The sequence below is a fragment of the Triturus cristatus genome, chromosome 3_1, assembly GCF_964204655.1.
Source record: "Triturus cristatus chromosome 3_1, aTriCri1.1, whole genome shotgun sequence".
NCBI lineage: Eukaryota > Metazoa > Chordata > Amphibia > Caudata > Salamandridae > Triturus > Triturus cristatus.
The window spans coordinates 229,023,304-229,044,415 of NC_140583.1; the positions used below are offsets into that span (position 1 = coordinate 229,023,304).

A 21,112-nucleotide genomic window follows, 5' to 3' on the forward strand; every position below is an offset into this window, starting at 1 on the left:
CTGTTCTTGAATTGCAGGGTCTCTAACATGCATAAAAACTTGATCCCTGATTAAGTCTTCTTGCAAACCCCCAAACTTACAATCAAGGGATAAACATCTAAGAGGTGCAACATGCTCATCTATAGGCTCGTTAGGTTCTTGTTTCCTCTGGAAAAACTTGTATCTCATAATTCCTATACAAACATTAAGCGCGAAATAATGGCAAAAATCTTCAATAGCTTTCACAAAAAACAATACTATCCCCCAACCTTCTTAGTCATTTGTTTCAACCTTCTTGACGGACCGAATGACGAAAATAATGAGGTTAGTTACCCTGTAAGCAACTGTTCTTGGCATGTAGTGCACTAGATTCACACGCTTGGCATGTGCCTGCCATCTAGTGTTGGGTCCAGATGTGTGAAAGTTGTTTTTCTTTAAAGAAGTCTTTCGCGTCACGAGGTAAGGTGACTCCTCCTCTTAGTGATAATGCGCATGGGCATCAACTCCATTGTTAGATTGTTTTCCTGCAGGCAGGTGAGAATAGAGTGTGCCAGTAAAGGGATGTCCATGCGTATGCAGAGGTAAAGGAACTGCAACGGCCACAGGTTTTCTGGGAGCAGGTGAATCTAGTAAGTAAGTAAAACAACTTGTAGAGCACACAAATGCAAAGGCGTCTTGGCGCTGTGTAGCACGGAAAAAAGGGGTGAAAATAGGGAGATACAGCATCATTCCTGGTCTTAAGCATCTTCCTAAACAGGGGTCTTTTAGATTGAAGCCTGAGGATGCTCGGCAGCAGATTTCAGATATTCGACGCTCGATAGGAAACGCTTTTACTGCCCCATCTATCTTTATGGATTTTGGGGACCTAGACTAGACCTTTAATGGCAGATCTAAGATTCCGCCGAGGGTAATAAGACTGAAAAATGTTTCTGTAAATCAAATGACACTCCGCCATACAGAGCTTTATGCACTTGGCAAAGTGCCTTGAACTCAATGCGCTGCTTGATCGGTAGCCAGTAAAGATCCCTAATGCTGCTAGAGATATGGTGGTATTTTGGGATGTTGAGCAGCACTCGCGCTGCTGCATTTTGCAGTGATTGAAGTTTTAGCAGTTGGATTTTGTCTATGCCAAGGAGGAGGACGTTAAAGTAATCAATTCAAGACAGAATTAAATCGACTAGAATCAATTTTCTGAGGTCTAGTGGAATAAAAGGCAAAAGTTTGTGCAAGGTATTTAGTAGAAAAAAAGGTTGCTCTGTCCTGCAAAGTTTAATTGGACATAAAACAGGAATAATGAGTTCCTCGCTTTAGCTGCAGAATTCAGACAGTGGCCTGCTTCCACCGGCCACCAAGATTGGTTCCAGAGTGGTGGTGCATTCCTAAACTTCATGAATTCCGTTTTGTTTGCGTTTAATTTAAGATTGTTCCGATGCATCCAACCCATGACGCGCTTCAGACAGCTGTGAAATCTCCCTGCCACAGTTTCCACACTCAAGGAAATGGAGATAACAATCTACGTGTCGTCAGCATATGATACCAACAAGAAACCATGAGCCCTTATCAGATTTGCCAGACGCGTAACATAGATGTTAAATAAGGTTGGCAACAGTGCTAAGCTTTGGGGAACACTATAGGGGAGAGAGAACCTCTCAGATTTAAAGTTGTCCCAACACACCCAACTCTATTCCCTTTCCGTGAGGAATGAGGTGAGAAGTGTTGGGGCCGCCTCTTTGATTCCAAATACCTTCAGCCGCTGCGTTAATACTAGATGGTTCACAGTATGAAACGCTGCTGATAGGTCAAGTATGATTAGGACTGCTGTTCCTCCCTGGTCAAGATGCCTGCGTATTTTCTCCGAGGCCACGATTAGAGCGGACTCGGTGGAGTGCTGTGGTCTGAAGACATGTTGGGTGGGATCTAGAATGTTGTTTTCGTCTAGCTAGCCAGTTAGCTCTTGGTTAATATATTTCTCTAGGATTTTGGCTGCCAGTGGTAGGCAGTATATAGGTTGGTAGTTTTTCACCTTGGTGGGGTCAAGAGAAGGTTACTTTAGTATGGGTCTGATAAATGCTTTCTTCCAAGAGGCGGGGAAGGTTCCTGACCTGATTACATTATTCAGAGGTGGAGCTAGATGAGTACTAATCTTATCTGAGGACAGGTGTATAATAGCGTGGGGACAGGGATCTGTCAGAGACCCTGATTTCATAGATAGTAACAGATCATTTACTTTGTCCACGGAGAAGCTGGTCAACTGACAGGCAGTGGTAAAGGAGGTAGAGTCCTCCGAGAGTGGTAACAAGGGGGATGGAGGGACAGGGACACTCCCAGCCAATTCTTCATAGACCATTCTGACTTTACTCTGAAAAAAGTTAGCCACTTTTACACACGGGGCTTCATCAGGAGTAAATTGATTCTCCTGTTGCAATTTGGATAAGGTGGTGACAGTCTTAAAAAGGTCTCTAAGAAGAGTTTTTAGCAGACTCAATTTTGCTTCTAATGTACTTCGTTTTAGAGCTTATAATGGCTTCCTTATATTCGGCTAGAGCTAGTTTGCAGGCAAGTTTATCTTGCTCGCTATAGTCTACCCTCCATACACGCACGGAGTATCTGCACTTAGATTTTATAAGTTTAAGATCTGAGTCGTACCAGGGGGCAGAGGCTTTATTTCTCCACTGTTTATTTATTCTTCTGGGGCCAACTGATTCATAGCTGACCTAATCCAGTCATCATAATTGTCATCCGCCTTATCGTTGTCTGGCACTAGTACCGGTGGACTTTTATCAAGCATCTCCACTAGTTCGTGGTTCTTGATTTTATGACCAGGTCTGAATTTGGAAGGGGGCAGGTTCTTCAACCGAGACATGCTATTCTTCAAAAAGGATAGTTTGAAGAAGATGACCATGTGGTCTGTCCAAGTTAAGGGTAGTACTTTGTCCACTGTAATATTAGGATTGTTAGTGAAAATGCCGTCAAGAGTATGGTGAGCCTCATGCGTGGGCTCCAAGATTAACTGCGTCAGTCCGAAACCCTCAGGATTATCTAGTAAAGTGGAGGTGTACGCATTCTTATCACTTTCTAGGTGAAAATTAAAATCCCCTAGTATCATGTAGGCGGGAGAGTCCAGACAAGATTCCATGAAGGACTGTAGACCTTATTTAAACAAGGGTTTTGGCCGTGGTGGTCTGTAAAATAGTAGATCAGGGAAGGACAAAATATTAGCAATTTTAAAGTTAAAGGTCTCAGCTTCCGCCCCAGGCAACTGAATGGTCTCAAAGATTGTTCTAAACGAAGACCTGTAAATGGTTGCTATGTCGCCGCCCCTTTTGCCCTTTTCTGTCTACAGTGGCTAATGCGTAGTCTGAAGATAGCGCGATAATCCAATCAGGCTCGGATGTTTCATTGGCCCAAGTTTGCGTTTGGAAGACCAGTTTGACATCTGCAGTAGGCATTCAAACTCATACTTATGCTTAATCACTGATCTAGTATTCAGTAGAATAGCATTTAACGAACTCCCCAGGTTCATGCGGATTATTCTTCCCTTTAGAGGAGTTACGTGAGGGAGTGTATGAGGTGGTAACTATACTGGTATCCGTAACTAATTCTGGTGAATTGTTATCCTTTTCTGGATAACTGTGTGAGGAAGTAATAGAGGGAGGGTTTGTGATCATAAATGAGAGGTAGCAGAAAGTGCATTGAAATGGGAGATAATTCCTTTCCCCAGCCTATGTGGCAGCGTTACAACACTTACCCCTTACTATATATGCCAGTAGCTGAGCCCTAGAGCATGTCTAGCGAGAAAGACGTGCAGGGGTCCTGGCGCATTCCGGGCTCTGACGGGCTTACCATTGGCACGCCTTCGGCATGCCCGCTGTGCGGTCGCGTCAGCTTGCAGGTTTTATCCCCTTGTGCTTAGAACAACTAGCACGACGACCTTGCTATGAGTGGGCCCGTTCTTACTTACGGGCACCGCAGGTCATGGGGGGGGGAAAAAAACGCCAAGGCAGTCTGTGGGACAGAGGCCCCTAGGATAAGGTGCAGTGTGCAATAAGCAATTTTAAAACATTAAGAACCTTGAAGAAATACCCTTTCCAGTGTCCCAACTAACAGTAATTTCCTTATCAAAACCACGTTTCCAAGCTGCGCGGTCGCGTCAGCATGCAGGTTTTATCCCCTCGTGCTTAGAACAACTAGCACCCCACCCTAGCTATAGGCAGGCTCGTTCTTACTTACGGGCAGTGCAGGTCGTGGGGGAGGAAACAGCAAGCCAGTCTGTGGGACAGAGGCCCTTACAGTAAGGTGCAGGATGCAATAAGCAATTAAAAAAAATTAATAATGTGCACTACGCAACTTTCTACAGCACTACATGACAAGAACAGATGCTTACAGGGTAAACATCATCTGTTCGAGGAATGTGTGGCTGTAGAAACACGTTTTGCACAGACTGTAAAGCAGTGCCGTAGAAAAGCGGTGGCTAACCTGTGGGTGTTGCAGTTGTTTGGAAAAGTGTACATAGCACTGCCTGACCTACATTAGCTTGTTGGCGTGTATGAACATCCATACAATAATGTTTAATGAAAGTGTATGGTATAGACCATGTAGCTGCTTTACATATATTAGCTAGTGGGATATTACCCAGGAAAGCCATGGAAGCCCCTATTGTGTGAGAAGTATGTGCTGTAGGGGATATAGATAAAGTTGTTTAGGCTTTAACATAGCATGTCTGAATGCATTTAACTAACCACCTGAAATGCCCGATTTGGATATGGGCTTTCCTTTATATAGGGGCGCAAAAATCAATAGAGAGCGGTTTGGTTTTTGGAAAAATCTTTAGTTCTGTCACTAGTACATAAGGGCTCTTTTAACATCTAATGTATGGAGAGCCCTTTCTGCAACTGAGACTGGCTGAGGAAAGAACAAAGGTAACTCAACTGATTGATTAAGGTGGACATGAGACACCATCTTTGGAAGGAATTTTGGATTGGTGCGAAGGACAACCCGATCTCTGTGGAGCTGGAAGAAAGTCTCATCTAAGGTTAGTAGTGCCTGTAGCTCACTAACACGTCCGAGTGAAGTGATGACAATTAAAATAGGGACATTCTAAGATAGAAATAGAAGGGAGCAGTTATGTAGTGGTTCAAATGGTGGACTCATTTGTCTTGTGAGAACAATGTTAAGATTCCAGGTAGGTGCAGGTGGATCCCGGGTAGAACCACTCATTGGTTTTTCATGTCTGTTTTCATTAGTCGACGTACCTTTTTGTGCACGAAAAAACAATTGACAGTCGCTATTAGATGCGTAACCGGAAGCACTTAATTTGAAGAGAATACATTGCTACTATGATTTCCAGTTGGCCTAGATTCTTATCTGTGGATTATCTTCATATAGGCCTTTTTCAAAAATTTAAAGTTTGTTTGTTTTTAGTCTGTTCCCAATAGATATTGATGCTGTGAGTAGGAATTGCTATTCTGTTGAATACTTTTCATTTTCCCAAATCAGTAGATGTTTAAGAATTATCAAACTGACTTCCTAATGGTGTTATAATCTTTATGGTATGTACCCACCCTATACTTCTTACAATATATCTTCTACCTCAACTCTCACTCATTTCAAACCTTTCTACTACTCTTTCCAATGCATTACCCTATTTCTCACCAGATACCTCCATCAATATATCCTCTACATCCCCTCTCTCATTCATCTCAAACCCCATACCACTACTATGACCCCCAAAATAGCCTTTTCTAGACTCCCCACTACTCTACCCCTCCTTGCACTGTCTGACACCTCTTTTTTACTATACTGATCCCCCAAAACAAACATTTTAAACTCTTCCCTCTGACTCTTCCTCTCCACATCCCTTTTTACTCATCCCAAGCCTGCTGTCATCCCAAAAAATAAAAATAAAAATCTAAATCTTTCACTCTTCTATCCCTCCACTATCCTTTTCAATCAAAATAACTGACTAACATGTCCACTTATCAAATTTCATGTCACTATACTAATTCACCACTAATCCCTTATGGGTTCCGAGTAGCGTGCTACTCGCCGAAAAGAGAGCTACAAAACCTCATTAGGGGTAGCATGCACTATATAAATGCAAACCTTTTTCCCTCTTCAATCCCTCCGCTATCCTTCTCAATTCAAATAACTGAGTAATAACCACAACTCAAATTACTTTTAGATTTCACTATACTAATTCACCACTAATCCTTTATGGGTTCCGGAGTAGCGTGCTACTCGCTGAAAAAGCACTTCAACACCCCATCAGGGGTAACAAGCGATCTAGAGAGATATATATATATGCAAACCTGTCCCTCTGCTACTCTTCTCAATCCAAATAACCGACTAACATATCATCCACCACTCAAATGAATTTCATATTTCACTATACTAATTCAACACTAATCCTTTAATGGGTCCTGGAGTAGCATGCTACTCACCAAAAAAGCACTTCAACACCCCAATAGGGGTTACAAGTGCTATATACATGCAAACCTTTATCCCTCCGCTATCCTTCTCAATCCAAATAACGGATTAATATCCACCACTCAAATTACTTTCCTATTTCACTATACTAATTTACCTCTAATCCTTTATGGGTTCCGGAGTAGCGTGCTACTCGCCAAAAAAGTGCTTCAACACCCCATTAGGGGTAACAAGGGCTATAGAAATGCAAACTTTTCTCCCTCTTCTATCCCTCCGCAATTCTTCTGAAACCAGATAACTAACTAACCTAACCACCACTCAAATTACTTTCATATTTCACTATGCTAATTCAACACTAATCCTTCTTGGGTTCCGGAGTAGCGTGCTACTCGCCGAAAACGCACTTGGACGTCTCGTCAGGGGTAGTAAGCACTATATAAATGTACTTACAATACAATACTCTTTTAGGAACTTACATAAGGCTTGGATGACTGGTATCTTGAACAAAGACAGGTGTTGTCTATTCTGCAGATATGCAGCCAGATGTAACCTTATGGATGTGAATGCAAGACCAGAGAGTTGTAGATGTAGAAGATAACAATGTTTGGTATTGTAGCATTAAATGGATTGATACTCTTATGACAATAACAGGCCCTTTTTCCATTGAGATGCAAAGTAGTAGGCCTACGAGTTTCTTTGAGAATGGTCATACATTCAGATGGGAGACTGAGATTACCAAATTCTATGACCTCAGGAGCCAAATTTCTAAGTTGAGTTGCCTGGGATTTGGGTGATGGATTTCTCCATGGATCGGAGTGAGAAGGTCCAGGTTGAGGGTAAGTCTCTCGTGGGGAACTACTGACCTGTTGAGCACTATAGTGAACCTGGGCTGTCTGGCCCATGTGGGAGCCACTAGTATGAGCGTGAAGGATGTTTGCCTGAAATTCTGAACCAGAAATGGAAGAAGAGGGATAGGAGGAAAAGCGTAGGCAAATATCCCTGACCAATTTATCAATAGAGCAATGCCCTTAGTGGGTGTGGAAGCCTGAACACAAAGTCTGGGCATTCTGTGTTGTCTGAGGTTGCATACAGATCTATTTGTGGAAAACCCCACTTGTGAAGTAAGGGAGGAGAACTTTGGGGTGGAGTTCCCACTCATGGACTTGTTGTCGCATCCTGCTAAACTCAGCAAAATCGTTACCTGTTCCTGGGAGGTGTTCCACTAACAGATGAATGTCGTGATTTAAAGCCAAACATCAAATGGTCTGAGATAGGCATGATAACTGTAGAGAATGTGTCCCCCTGTTTTTGTACAGAGTACATGGTTGTCATATTGTCTGTGTGGACTAAGACAACCGTGCCGATCAGGTGAGGTGGAGCGCTTTCAGCTTGAAACTCTAGGTAGTTGATGAGGAGACCCTGCTGTTTGGTGTCCCAGAGTCCCTGGACTATGAGATTCTATAAGCCCCCAGCCTGTCAATGTTGTGTGGATTTTCAGGATGATGTGGGGAGAAGGGTTGAGGAAGGGCTGCTCTTTCAACAGGATATTTGTGTTTCACCAAAGCAGAGTGATGAGTGCCTCTGTCTATAGATACTAGATCATCTAATCAACCCTGTGACTGAGACCACTGCCATGCTAGACATTCCTGAAGTAGACGCATGTGTAGCCTCGTATGTGGCACTATGGTGATGCATGATGCCATCATACCCAGTAGGTGCATGATAGTTCTGTCAACTGCTGAGCGGGTTGGAAACGTGGTAGTAGCATTTATACATTCGGATTCTTGCTGTATTCGGATCAGCTAATCCAGCTGTGTGTATAGGATAACCCCCAGATACGGTTGAACCTGTAAAGTATAAAGAATAGGTTTTTGGAAATTGATGGTGAAGCCTAACAGATAGAGCAGGTTTATGATATTTTGAGTAGGTTGTTGACACAGTGGAAGAGTGCTGGCTTTGATAAGCCAGTTGTCGCAATATGGGAAGGCATGGATGTTTTGTCTGCATAAATGTGCTGCTACCACAGCTAGGTATTCGGTGAATACTAGAGGTGCAGTAGTCACTCCGAATAAGAGAACTTAGAATTGGTAATGTTTGCCTGCTATCACAAATGTTAGGTATTTGTGATATGCTGGATGTATTGGAATGGCAAAGTAGGCTTCCTTTAAGTCTAGGGCTGACAGAAAGTCGCCTTGCTGGAGAAATGGCTTCACATCTTGGAGAGTGACCATATGGAAATGCTTTGACTGGATGTAATGATTTAATGGTCGTCGATTTAAGACTGGCTGCAAAGATCAGTCCTTTTTGGGGATTAGGAAGCACATGAAGTATACTCTTGACCCCTGAAGTTGTGGAGCGACGGGTTCTATAGCTCTTGAGTAGAAGAGCTCAAACTTTCTGTTTAAGCACTAAAACAGCCATGCTATTACCACTTAAGAACTCAGGAATACTCTGGACCAAGGAGGGGCAGCTTCTTGATCTGAGCGAGCCTTTGATACTGTGTCACATCCCATCCTCTGACTAAGACTGGAGGCGTTTGGGATAGCGGGAAAAGCACTCGAATGGTTGTCCTCTTTCCTAGAAATCAGATGCTTTCAGGTCAGGGATGGCCATACCCATCAGATGCTCAGCAGTGTAGTGTACCTCAGGGCTCCTCCCAGAGTCCCACGCCTTTTAACATATATGTACTGTCCCATGCTAACTTTATCTGCTAATTTAGCTTTACCATGGTGTCTTAAGCTGATGTCACCCAAATTGTTGTTTCTGTAACACCTAAAACGCAATCAAACTGCAGAGAACCTTTCCAACTGCTTGGAACAAGTCCATAACTTGATGGCCTTAAGTCGCCTCAAACTAAATGGCGGCAAGACGGAGGTTATGGTGGTGAGAAATAACCCATCTCTTTGGGACCAGCTTACTGGGCCTCTATGCATGGATGATCACACGTCTACCCACACCGGAAGTCAGGAGCTGGGTACTTTTATTGTACGCTGGTCTCACTATGGCTGCCCAGGCAAAAAAAAAGCAGGTTCATACTTTGGCCTACTAGAAGCATTGAGGAGGACACTGAAATGGCTCCTGGCCAAAACACGTAGAACTGTGGTACATGGCCTTATACTCTCACAACTATACCTCAACTCGCTTTACTTGGGCAGTCCGGCCTACATTGTAAAAACACTACAGATCATACAAAATGCTACGGCCTCCGTTCTACTGAATATTCCTAAATCTAACTAGGCACACACTGCACTGGTAAGTCTCCACTGGCTCCCAGTTAAGAGAAGAATTGAGTTTAAGGCCCTGTGCATAGCACGCAAGATCAAATATGCTCAGGGCCTACTTATTTTAAACAAGCTAATCGTCTCGCACAATAGTTCTTGAAACTTGAGGTCAAACAACCACTCCCTCCTGGACATCCCAAGAATTAGATGGGCCGGAAGTGGAGGATGGTCCTTTGCCTGTTTGGTATCCAAGATCTGGAACTCCCCTTCCCACACATCTGAGAGTAAACTGCAATCTCATGAGCTTTAGAAAGCAACTTAAGACACATCTGTTCATTTAGGCACATTTCCTAGCAATTACTGTGTCTGCTTGCACTGGGAAGCCCGTGTTTAGGTAGCCACGTGCTCTATAAAACAATTTAACATAAGTAATGTTTGGTGTTCCAGAGAGAGCCTGTGAGTGCGAGGAGGAATGCTTGGAGGTGTGATGAGCTTCATGCAATAACCATGTTGGATAATGTCTAACACCCATTGATCCAATGTTATGGATCGCCAAGTGGGCAGAAACTGTTGCAATCATCTCCCAACAGGTGTGGAACGATCAGGGGAAGGAGAAGGGAGTCACTGCTTTGTGGCGGGTGCCACCACGAGGGGAAGCACCTTTGTCTCCACCCTTTCAGTTGTTTCTCCTGTAGTACCCCTGGGGAGAGGAGTGGTGATTCTGGCCTCGGTTTTACGAAGGTCGGTCCGTGGGTAATTGCTGTGGCACCACGGGCAGAAACGGAAAGGCACCTGTCCATCAGCTGGGCATTCTATGGAGAAGTCGGAGGGGGCTAGAACGATAGGCCCAAAAGGGTGAGGACCAAAGGCCCACTGTCTGAGCACGTCGATCCGACGGGCTATAGCTTTCAGATGTCAAAACGCAAAAGTGGGAACGTGTTTGTTAACACCGACAAGGGTAGGTAACAGTGAATCGCAAACCAGAAGGAGTCCGAAACAGTTTTGAACTGGAGCGCAGGCACACTCATCCGAACCAGACTGTGGAAAGAAAATAATCTAACAATGGAGTGGATGCCCATGTGCATTATCACCAAGAGGAAGAGTCGCTTTACCTTGTGATGTGAAAGACTTTGTCGAAGAAAAACATGCACAGACCCAGACCCAACAATAAATGGCAGGAGTATGCAAAGCATGTGTATCTACAGCCACACGTGCATTGAACATCCTGATCTTCTGTTTCGGTGACATCTTTCCTTCTTCATAAATAATAGACATATAGTACAAGAAGCAAGCTTCCTATTCTGCCCACTTCATGTGGGGCCGAGAACAATCAATTTTCTGTACTTATGTTCACTGTAGTAAGTGTTCCTTCTTCACCCAGAGGGACTAGTTCACTGTAGAGACCTCAAGCACATCGTTCTATCTTCACCCATAGTGACACTAAACCAACTTGAAATGTTAAGGAAATAGTTGGAAAACTATTACCTTCTACTGTACGTATTTGAGGGGATTAATCCTTGTGTCAAATCCTCAAACTCTGCCTCCTAATGCACCGAAAGAAAAGCAGATACTGCATTCGCAAACACATCCAAAATGGCGGCATGTCATGCTCACAGCATGACCTTTTCCAGAATACGTGCCACTGAACTTTGCCACAGCAGTCAGAAGAGAAGGATGTCACAGCCCCTCAGGCTGCACGTGGGAAGTGGAGCTCAATTTTGCGCTTGAGCACCTAGATTCAAACGATGCACTTGCCGTTGGCTTAAACAGTAGGTAAAATCCCAATGTGCAAGCTTTCCCAAAGAAAAAAAAAAAAATAGTACCTGGATATTAGGAAGGTTAAAAGAGCGCAGAAACTAATCCAATAAAACTTGATAATAAAAAAAAAAAATCCTGTTCAAATTACTACAGGTCATCCAATTACCACACGTAGAGCCAAACAACTCAGTGCATAGTGTCCAGTTACTCGTTGTTACATTGTAAATTTGATGATGCTGGGATAAATCTTGGCAAGGAAAATGCTACTTACCAGTATGCATCTGTTCTTGGCATGTAGAGCTGCAGAGATTCCCACTCTGTGCATAGATCGCCATCTGGTGTTGGGCTTGGATGCTTGCACCTTGTTGTCTTGGAAGAAGTCTTTTGTAGGTGACTCCTACCTTGGATGATAGTGCGCATGGGCATCGACTCCATCCTTAGATTGTTTTGCGCCATGAAGGGAAATTATGGAGTTTGTAATAAACAGAGAGATGTCCATGGGAATGTATACACTGGAACAGATACAGGTTCCGGGGAGGAGGGTGGGCGTGTGAATCTCTGCAGCTCTACATGCCAAGAACAGATGCATACTGGTAAGTAGCATTTTCCGTTCAAGGCATATGAGCTGCAGAATTCACACTCTGTGCATAGACTGTACAGCAGTGTCTCTCCTAGCGGTAGTCGCCTGTATCAGGTTGAAAGTGTCCTAAGAACAGCTTGGCCTACAGAAGCTTGTTGCTTTGCTTACACATCTACACAATAGTGTTTGGTGAAGGTGTGTGTTGTAGACCATGTTGCTGCGTTATGCCATGGAAGCCCCTAGTTTGCATGTTGAATGCGCTCTAGGGAGAATTGTTAACGTATGTTTTGCTTTCTGATAGCATATTTGAATACATTTTACTATCCACCAGTCAATTCCAGCTTTGGAAATTGGATTGCCTTTATGAGGTGGTGAGAAAGCTACAAACAGTTGTTTTGTCTTCCTAAAGTGTTTATTCCGGTCTATGTAGTAAAGTAAAGCTCTTTTGACGTTGAGCGTGTGAAGAGCCCTTTCCGCTACAGAATCAGGATTTTGGTAAAATACTGGCAACTCTACTGATTTATTAAGGTGGAAAGCAGAGATTACATTGGGAAGGAATTTTGGATTTGTCCTAAGAACCACCTTGTTACGATGTATCTGTAAGAATGGTTCTTGTATGGTTAAAGCCTGGATCTCACTTACTCTCCTAAGAGAGGTGATTGCAACAAGGAAAGCTACTTTCCATGTAAAGAATTCAAATTCACATTTTTGTAAAGGCTCAAATGGGGGCCCCATGAGTCTAGTAAAAACAATGTTCAGGTTCCACCCTGGAGAGGGTGGCAGTCTGGGTGGAATTATCCTTTTAAGGCCTTCCATAAAGGCTTTGATAGCGGGTACGATGAGTATGCCAGAATGCATATTTGTAGATGTAGCAAATAGCAGATGTTTTGAGTTGAAGCATCCAGGTCGGTCAATTTTGTTATTATTGCAGAGAATTACAAATCTCTTCCATTTGGCTGCATAGCAAGCTCAGTAGTGGGTCGTCTGGTTTCTTTAATAATGTTCATACAGTCCGGTGGGAGGTTAAGGTAACCGAACTCTAGGATTTCAGGAGCCAGATCGCTAGATTCAGTTGTGCTGGATCTGGGTGCCTTATCTCTCCATGGTTCTGCGTTAGCAGCTTTGGAAAGAGACTTAATTTTTGGTGTGGAACTACTGAGAGTTCGAGTAGTGTTGTGAACCATGGTTGCCGTGCCCATGTTGGAGCAACAAGGATTATCTTGAGAGACTGTTGTTTGAGCTTGCGTACTACTATTGGAATGAGCGGGAGTGGCGGAAAAGCGTATGCAAATCTGCCTGACCAGTTCATCCATATCGCATTGCCCTTGGACAACGGGTGTGGGAACCTGGCGGCGAAGGTTGGGCATTTTTTGCGTTTGCATGTGTGGCAAACAGATCTATGTCTGGTTGGTCCCACATCTGGAAGAAGGGTTGAAGAACTTGCGGATGAAGTTCCCATTCGTGTATCTGTTGAGTCTGATGACTTAACAGATCCGCCATCTAATTGTTCACCCCTGGAAGATGTTCTGACAGAAGATATATGTTTTGTGGAATGGCCCATCTCCATATACTTAGCGCTAGGTGAGACAGCTGCAAAGAGTGTGTTCCTCCTTGTTTCTGTATTTGATACATTGCTGTCATATTGTCTGTGCGAACTAGGACAGCTTTGTTGAGGAGATGTGCTTGGAACAATTTTAACGCTAGAAAAATTACCAGTAATTCTAGGTAATGGATATGGAACAGTTTTTGTTGAGTGCTCCACCTGCCCTGAATAGTGTGGCTTAGGAGATGGGCTCCCCAGCCGGTGAGTGATGCGTCTTCTGTTAGCACTATCTGTGGAAACGGGAACTAGGAACGGCCGCCCTCTGGAAAGATTTTGTGTGTTCCACCACTGCAGAGAGCGATGTGGGCGGCTGTCCACCAACACCAGATCTGTAAGTTGACCTTGAGCCTGGTTCCACTGACGTGCTAAGCATTCTTGTAAAGGGCGCATCTGAAGTCTTGCGTGAGGTAAAATGACAATGCAAGAAGCCATCATCCCTATGAGTTGCATAAATACGTGCTGGGAGAGTGTTGGGGCTGAAACCTGGAAATGAGGGTCTGCATACAGGCTATCCTTGCTGGATTGGGGTATGCTAGAGCTTTGGAAGTGTCTATTGTGGCTCCTAGATACTGATGCATGTAGGAGGGTTGAAGGTGTGACTTGGTGTAGTTTACTGTGAACCCTAAGTTGTGTAGCAGCTGAATGGTTTGATACGTGTGGTGAACACACTAGTTGTATGACTTGGCTTTTATGAGCCAGTCGCCGAGGTATGGAAATACATGGATTTGTTGTCTTCGCAAGTGTGCTGCTACTACTGCAAGGCACTTTGTGAACAACCTGGGTGCTGTGGTCCCCCCAAAGGTAAGGACTTTGAACTGATAAGTGTTGGCTGTCCAGTGTGAACCTTCGGTATTTTCTGTGGGCAGGGTGTATGGGAATATGGAAGTAGGCGTCCTTGAGATCTAGTGTTGAAGCAGTGGAAGGACTTGTTGAAGAGTGATCATGTGAAAATGATCTGACTGTATGTAGAGATTGAGGGGTCTGAGGTCCAATATTGGCCTTAGAGTATCGTCGCTTCTGGGGATTAGGAAATTTAGAGTAAACTCCTGTTCCTTGATGCTGTATGGGGACTGGTTCTATTGCATGCATTTGAAGCAGCGCAAGAACTTCCTGTTTGAGGAGTGTCATATGTTCCGTAGAGATTGGACGCTGCTTGGGTGGTATGTTGGGTGGAGTTGCTGTAAGTTCCAGGCAATAACCATACTGGATAATTTGTCTTACCCACTTGTCTGTAGTGATGGATTTCCAGACAGTTAGGAACTGTGAGAGTCTCCCTCCGACCAGAGTGGAATGGTCTAGAAGAAGTGGAGGGAAGTCACTGTTTATTAGAGGGAGAGGCGCGAGTGTTGTTACCTCGGTTTCTTCCTTTATTTCCTCTGTATCCACCTTTAAAATATCCCCTGTTAGGGGATGTTTGTGTGGGGTTTTTGTAGGAGGAAGAAGCAGTGTCTACACTGATATTTTTGGATGCCCCTCTATAGGAGCGCCGAAAGGACCTTGTGTGGATGGAGACTGTAATGGTCCCATGGATTTAGCAGTCTCCGTGTCCTTTTTCATTTTTTCTAAGGCTGTATCCACAGCTGGGCCAAACAGTTGTTCATGATTGAACGGATGATTGAGGATAGTTTTTTGTACCCCTGTTTGAAGCCAGAGATGCGCAACCTGTCATGCCTTCTCAGTAACACACTAGTGTTAATGGACCTGGATGCAGTGTCTGCTGCATCAAGGGCACACTTGATTGATGCATTAGTTATTAATTTGCCCTCTTGAATCAAATCATTGGCCTTGGTCTTATATTGATGAGGCAAATGCTGCAATAGGGTTTCTAGCTGGTCGTAATGAGCCCTATCATACCTGGCAAGTAATGCCTGCGCCTTGGCTATAATCCAGTGATTAGCTGCTCGGGCAGCAACTCGTTTGCCCGGAGCATCTAATAATTTGGACTCCTTGTCCGGAGGTGGAGCATCACTGGAGGTTTGAGAGTTGGCACGTTTTCTAGCGTTGGTGACCACTAGAGAATCTAAAGGTAGTTGACCCTTGATGTAGGTAGGATCATTGGGAGCGGGTTTATATTTTGGGGTTGAGAATTCTAGCCCTTACAGGGTCTTTGAATATGGCTGGGGTCGTGTTTAATGATGCCTTTTAGCATTGGTAAAGTTTGTACAGTTTTTTGTGACTGTGCAAAGGTGTCTATTAGGAAGTCCTCCTCTGCGGGGTCCGAATGCAATTGAACACCATGGTACTGGGCAGCCCTGTCTATAAGCTGGCTAAAACCAATATTGTCATCTGGGGGAGATGGCTTTGTTGGGTATGCATCGGGATCTGGAAGGTCTGGAGGGCCTACTGGGTCATCATAATCATCCCAATCGTCCCGTGGTACATCTGTGTCGTCATCAGGGTCAGTGAAAGGGTCATTGTTCCCTCCCCCACCCCCTAAATCATCATCCTGTGGTGGTGATGAGTATGGTGGACTTATGGGAGAATGTGGTGGAGAGAAAGGCTTAGGAGGGAGAACAGGAGAAGAGGGTTGTACAGGTGAAGTAGCACAGTCTTTTCTTTACAGGCACCTCAGGGACGTGTGGGGTGTCCAATTTCCTCTTCTTGTGTGGAACATTGACCAAATGTCCTGTTTGGAGGTCCACTTGGAGTGTTTTTTGCTACGGATCAATGGGATCCGGTCGAAAAAGTTCTTCCTCTTCGGTAGTCGCTTTCGGTGCAGATTTTTTCGGGTCCGAACGAGGTTTAGATTTCTGCTCTGGAGCCTTCGAAGGTGTTTTTGGATTCCGTCAGCTTCGATGTTGAAATCTTTTTCGGCTCCGAATTTTTTTGTTTCGGATCCAAGGCCTTTTCCTTCGTCGCCGAAGTGCTCGGTGCCGATTGTTTTTTGGGGACTGCGGGAGTAGGATGCGCTCCCGGTTTCGGTGCCGATGGTGTCTGCGGGGCACTGATATGCGGTTTGGTTGGTGCCGAGCCACCGGAAGGCTTCTCCTTTGTCTTCGGAGCTGGGCCCGGGGGCGGGGCTTCTGAAGCTTTCTTTGGGTCGCGACTGGGGCCAGCAGGTGAAGTCTTGACTGGAGCCTTTTTTTTTTAAGGTAGGGTTGAGGTAGGGACAGTTGTACTCACTCGTTGACCTGGAGTGATGTGGTCGTCTGAGGTCGGAGTTGTTTGCCTCGGAAACGATTCCCAGATCCTCTGAATCCTCCTCCGGGACATTGGGGCCTTCGCGGAAGATGTCCTCCGGCACCAGAGCCGTTTGTTGCGCCAGAACGTGTCATCGTGCCCGGGACTCACGGATAGTCTTTTTGGATCGAAAAGAGGCGCAGGCCTGGCAATTACTCTCCTCGTGCTCAGGTAAGAGACAGAGGTTACAGACCTTGTGTTGGTCGCTGTGTGGGAATTTAGCTCCACACTGGGGGCATTTTTTAAATGGAGTCCTTTCCATTAGCCATGGGCCCGAATGGCATCGATAGGCCCAGTGGCCCGCGTTGACAACTGGAATCAGGTAATTGAGGAGCGTGTCGAAGGGCTCGCGAACACAATACCGTCGAGTTTTTTATTTTGATGGTCTGCGCGTTGAAAAGGTTTGGATAATAGTACCGAACCGGAGCGCAGAAGTTGCATCCGAACCCGATGGCGGAAAAAAAACAATCTAAGGATGGAGTCGATGCCCATGCGCACTATCGTCCAAGTGAGGAGTCACCTATCTCGTGACTACAAAAGATTTCTTCCAAGACAACAACAAGTTGCAAGCATCCAAGCCCAACACCAGATGGCGATCTATGCACAGTGTGAATTCTGCAGCTCATATGCCTCGAACAATATGTTTATTTATCCAACTGAACACCACGAAGGAAATGTTTCCTACATAACTTTCTCCTACAGGCAACTGCTACAGTTACTACTTCTGCATTCCATTCTAGAAACAGAAGCAGGCACCGTGAGGACCTTAACTGCAAAGCTTCAAACACAACAGCAATCCTTCCCTTATATTTTCTTTAAAAATATTCTCAAATAATAGCCACATCTGTCCGTTCATTTCTGTCCTGTAGCACTTATATAGCAGAACACTTTAAATATACACAGACACTCAAGTTACCCAAGGCTTTCGTTACAATTTAAACTTTGTGCTATTTTTAATTATAATACGCAAGAATTAGAGAAAGCACTGAAAAATTAACCAACTCACTGAAGGATAGTGTCCTGTAAGCTACTCCTTAAGATGCGAAACAGAATTTTGAATTAAATCTTTAATTGCTGGTATTATCCACTTGCCACATAGCACAAAAGCACCCTTGACTATTCACAATTAGGGTAATACCAATTTAAACCTTAATATTCGCTTTTGAAATGATGACTGACAACCGTAGTCAATCATGAGTTCACAATGGTGATCAGTAGCAATCGAATTAAAACTTTGAAATGCAAGGCTAGACAATTTCTGACAAGGGCCGGATGTATGCAGAATGCATCAGCAACAAGATATAAAGAAAACAGAATTTGGTGAATGTCAGATTACAGCCCAAATAGTAAAGAAATTAGGATGTTTGTGACACAGTAAGCAACAAAGAAATAAACATGACACAAGTGGATTTTAGCTAAGTTTATTAAATTAAAAACTAATAAAAATCCCTGGGAACGAGATCCTGGGACTTTTATAAGTTCCATGAATGCATGGATACCTGCAATAAGAACTGCAATTCTAACCTGATCGTATATTTTCTGTTTACAATATCAGTGTAAGCAGATACCTCATCTATTATCTGCACCCAGCCAGGTGAAATCAACAATTAGTGTTTGTTAGAGCCGTTTCACAGTAGCAAAAGTTGAATTAGATCTCAGATGTAATAAAATGATAAATACAATCTGTGAACAGCAGTCTTAATGTTGACATTCAAATATATGTGCATTGTGCTAAAATAAACTGTAAACACCTTAGAGACATTATCTGACCAGAAAACTCAGGAAAGCAGTATGTATTCGGTTATCTAAAAACATATAGCATGTAGGTCTGTTCCCAGTATTAAAACAATGGTGTCTGATTTAAAATTGATATTTTAATTATACAGCAGCCAGTCTTTTCCTATTCAAGGAATGTCTTGATACACATTATCTTTATTTCTAGATGATCTTTGTACATTAAAAACTAGAATACATGAGTGATTAAATTAAGGAATTCATGGTTAGTAAAGGATGAAATCATATTCCCAATAAGCCTGATACTATGGAAAAAATCAATTCTACTACTATTAGAAAAGCTAGTCTTGCCTGCAAGTTTAGGGTTCACAAAGCCCATATGTGCAAAGAAACGCATACACGGAAGCATGCCAAAAACACAATTACAATAAAATGAATAAAGAAAAACAAAATCTAAAACAAAATTAAAAAAAAGAATCCAAAAAGCTTTATAAATACATTGAAACTTGACTGTATACAAACTGTAGGTCTATAGCATTAGTTGTACTATGCAGCAGAGCCAGCACTCAAAATTCAATGCTTCCAAATCTGCGCAGGTAAGTCATGCCATCTTTGGTTGACTGCAGTACCAGGAGGAGCAGGTGGGTGTGAGGGATGTAAGAGTTCTGAAAAATTATGTCAACTTTCAGTAGGCAGTTGCGCCTCAATGTCCACTCTGCATATGGGGCACTTCTTGTTTGTGATCAACCACTGATCGACACATACTTGGTGGAAGAGGTGCATACAAGGGAGGCGCCTGTCATTTTAAAACACACAAAAAAGAGAAATTAGTGCTTAAATTCTCTTTACATGGATACAGAATATGGCTTAGACAACAGAAATATAGAATGCAATGAATAACAAAGGGCTAAACTTTCTTGTCCTGCTCAGCTTTGTTCTTCCCGGAATGTTAATTCAGTAGTAATAAACAAGTTACTTACCTTTGGTAACGCCTTTTCTGGTAGAGACTATCTAACCGCAAATTCCTCACCTTAGAATACTCCCCTTAGATTAGACTATAACCAGATATTCTTGAGCAGTACCTCTGCACGCCTATCAGCTCTGCGTTGGTGTCGTCTGTGAAGTAACATAGCAGTTCCTATATAGGTGTCACCTCAGCATGCTTACATCAGCTTCTTCCATGGTTAGTTCGGAGCTAAAAACACGGCTCCACAAAAAAACAATATTACTTTTTTTTACCAGTGTGCAGTGTCTAAAGTGATCTTTTGGGTAAAAAGCCCAGCCTGCAGAGCTGAGAGGATCGATGAGGAATTTGCAGTTAGAGTATTACCAGAAAAAAAGAGTTACCGAAAGTATGTAACTTGTTCTTCTGATAGAGACTTCTAACAGCAGATTCCTCACCTTAGAATAGATACTCAAGCAATACCTCCCTGGAAGTGGGTCTGCAAAGTGGCTTGGATCAAAACATCCTGGAGAACAGTGCCCATCACAACAGATCTGATTGTCCAAGCAGTAGTGCTTCGTGAACATATGGAGGGTCGGCCATGTGGCAGCTTAGCAGATGTCCAGGACAGGTACCCCGCACATTAACCCACTAGTGGCGGTTTTGGCCTGGTGGAGTGAGCCTGAGAGCCCTTCGAGCAGTGGTCTTCAAACTTTTTAATGCTGCACCCGCTGTAAAAGAAAAAAATCCCCGTGCCCCCCTAAATATTTTCACAATTCTGCTAAATTGGCTGTCAAGATGACATAACAAACTTGGGGAGGGAGTTTAAGACCCTCAACTGTCACCACTCAAGCTCTATGCATGAAGGTGGAGCATGCACAAGTTCAGGTGTAGGACCCTGCCCTCTGAATCTTCAAGAGGATCTCCTGCTGACGCAAGTCTGACCGGAGGCTGATTCTCAAGGGTTCTTGATACCATTCTTTCCGTGACCAATACGGAGGGACTAGGATGACTTGGCCCTCCTCGGTCCGGATCTTCAGAACTCTAGTCAGGAGAGGTGTGGGCAGAAAGATGTACAGGAGTCCTGAGTTTCAAGGCAAAATGGGTCTCCGGGCGGGACCGGCTTTGGAAACTCCAGCGCGCAGAAGTGACGTAATAGTGCGTTCTCTGCGGTGGCGACTAGATCGAGCCAAGTTTCTACCCATTCTCCCCATTCTCACGTATCCGTGAGTCATCGATAGCTAACTTAGTCCACTTCCACTCGACGCAGGCCTTAGGATCGTGTCTCGGCCCCAGACTCTGAAGAGAAACTAACTGGGGATCAGACACCAACATCTGCCTGTGGAAATCACCGCAAGTTTAACCCTGAAGGTTTTGCAGGGGGTATGATATACTAGCACACTGGGAAGCAAAGTTTAAAAATGTCAACAAAAAGTCAAAAACAGTTGGTCAAAAAATGACCAAAGGTAGGTAGCTATCCGGATCTGCACTGTTGGCCCGGAACAAAAGGAATGGATGTCAGTGCACCAAGGTGGCAAACCTAACATGGAATATGAACGCTTTTTTGATTATTTGATTGTCCCAGCCGCCAGAAAGATATTTTTGAAACTAAGATATGGCACCTTGCTTTGCTTTCTTTTTCTGCCAAATGGAGTGCAATGCTGCTAGAAGTACCATCTGTCAGGTAT

At 43.9% G+C, this 21,112-nt stretch overlaps 1 protein-coding gene across 6 annotated transcripts in view; it reads right to left on the bottom strand.

Annotated features, from left to right (window-relative positions):
* Positions 1-18,152: 18,152 nt before the first annotated feature.
* Positions 18,153-21,112, bottom strand: part of RNF111 (ring finger protein 111) — a 340,882-nt gene continuing 337,922 nt past the window's right edge. For all 6 annotated transcript variants that reach the window (XM_085643745.1, XM_085643742.1, XM_085643743.1 and 3 more), the window contains exon 14: positions 18,153-19,277. In XM_085643745.1, the coding sequence (XP_085499871.1) occupies positions 19,160-19,277 (118 nt within the window). In that variant the 3' untranslated portion in view covers positions 18,153-19,159. The remainder of the gene's footprint in view (positions 19,278-21,112) is intronic.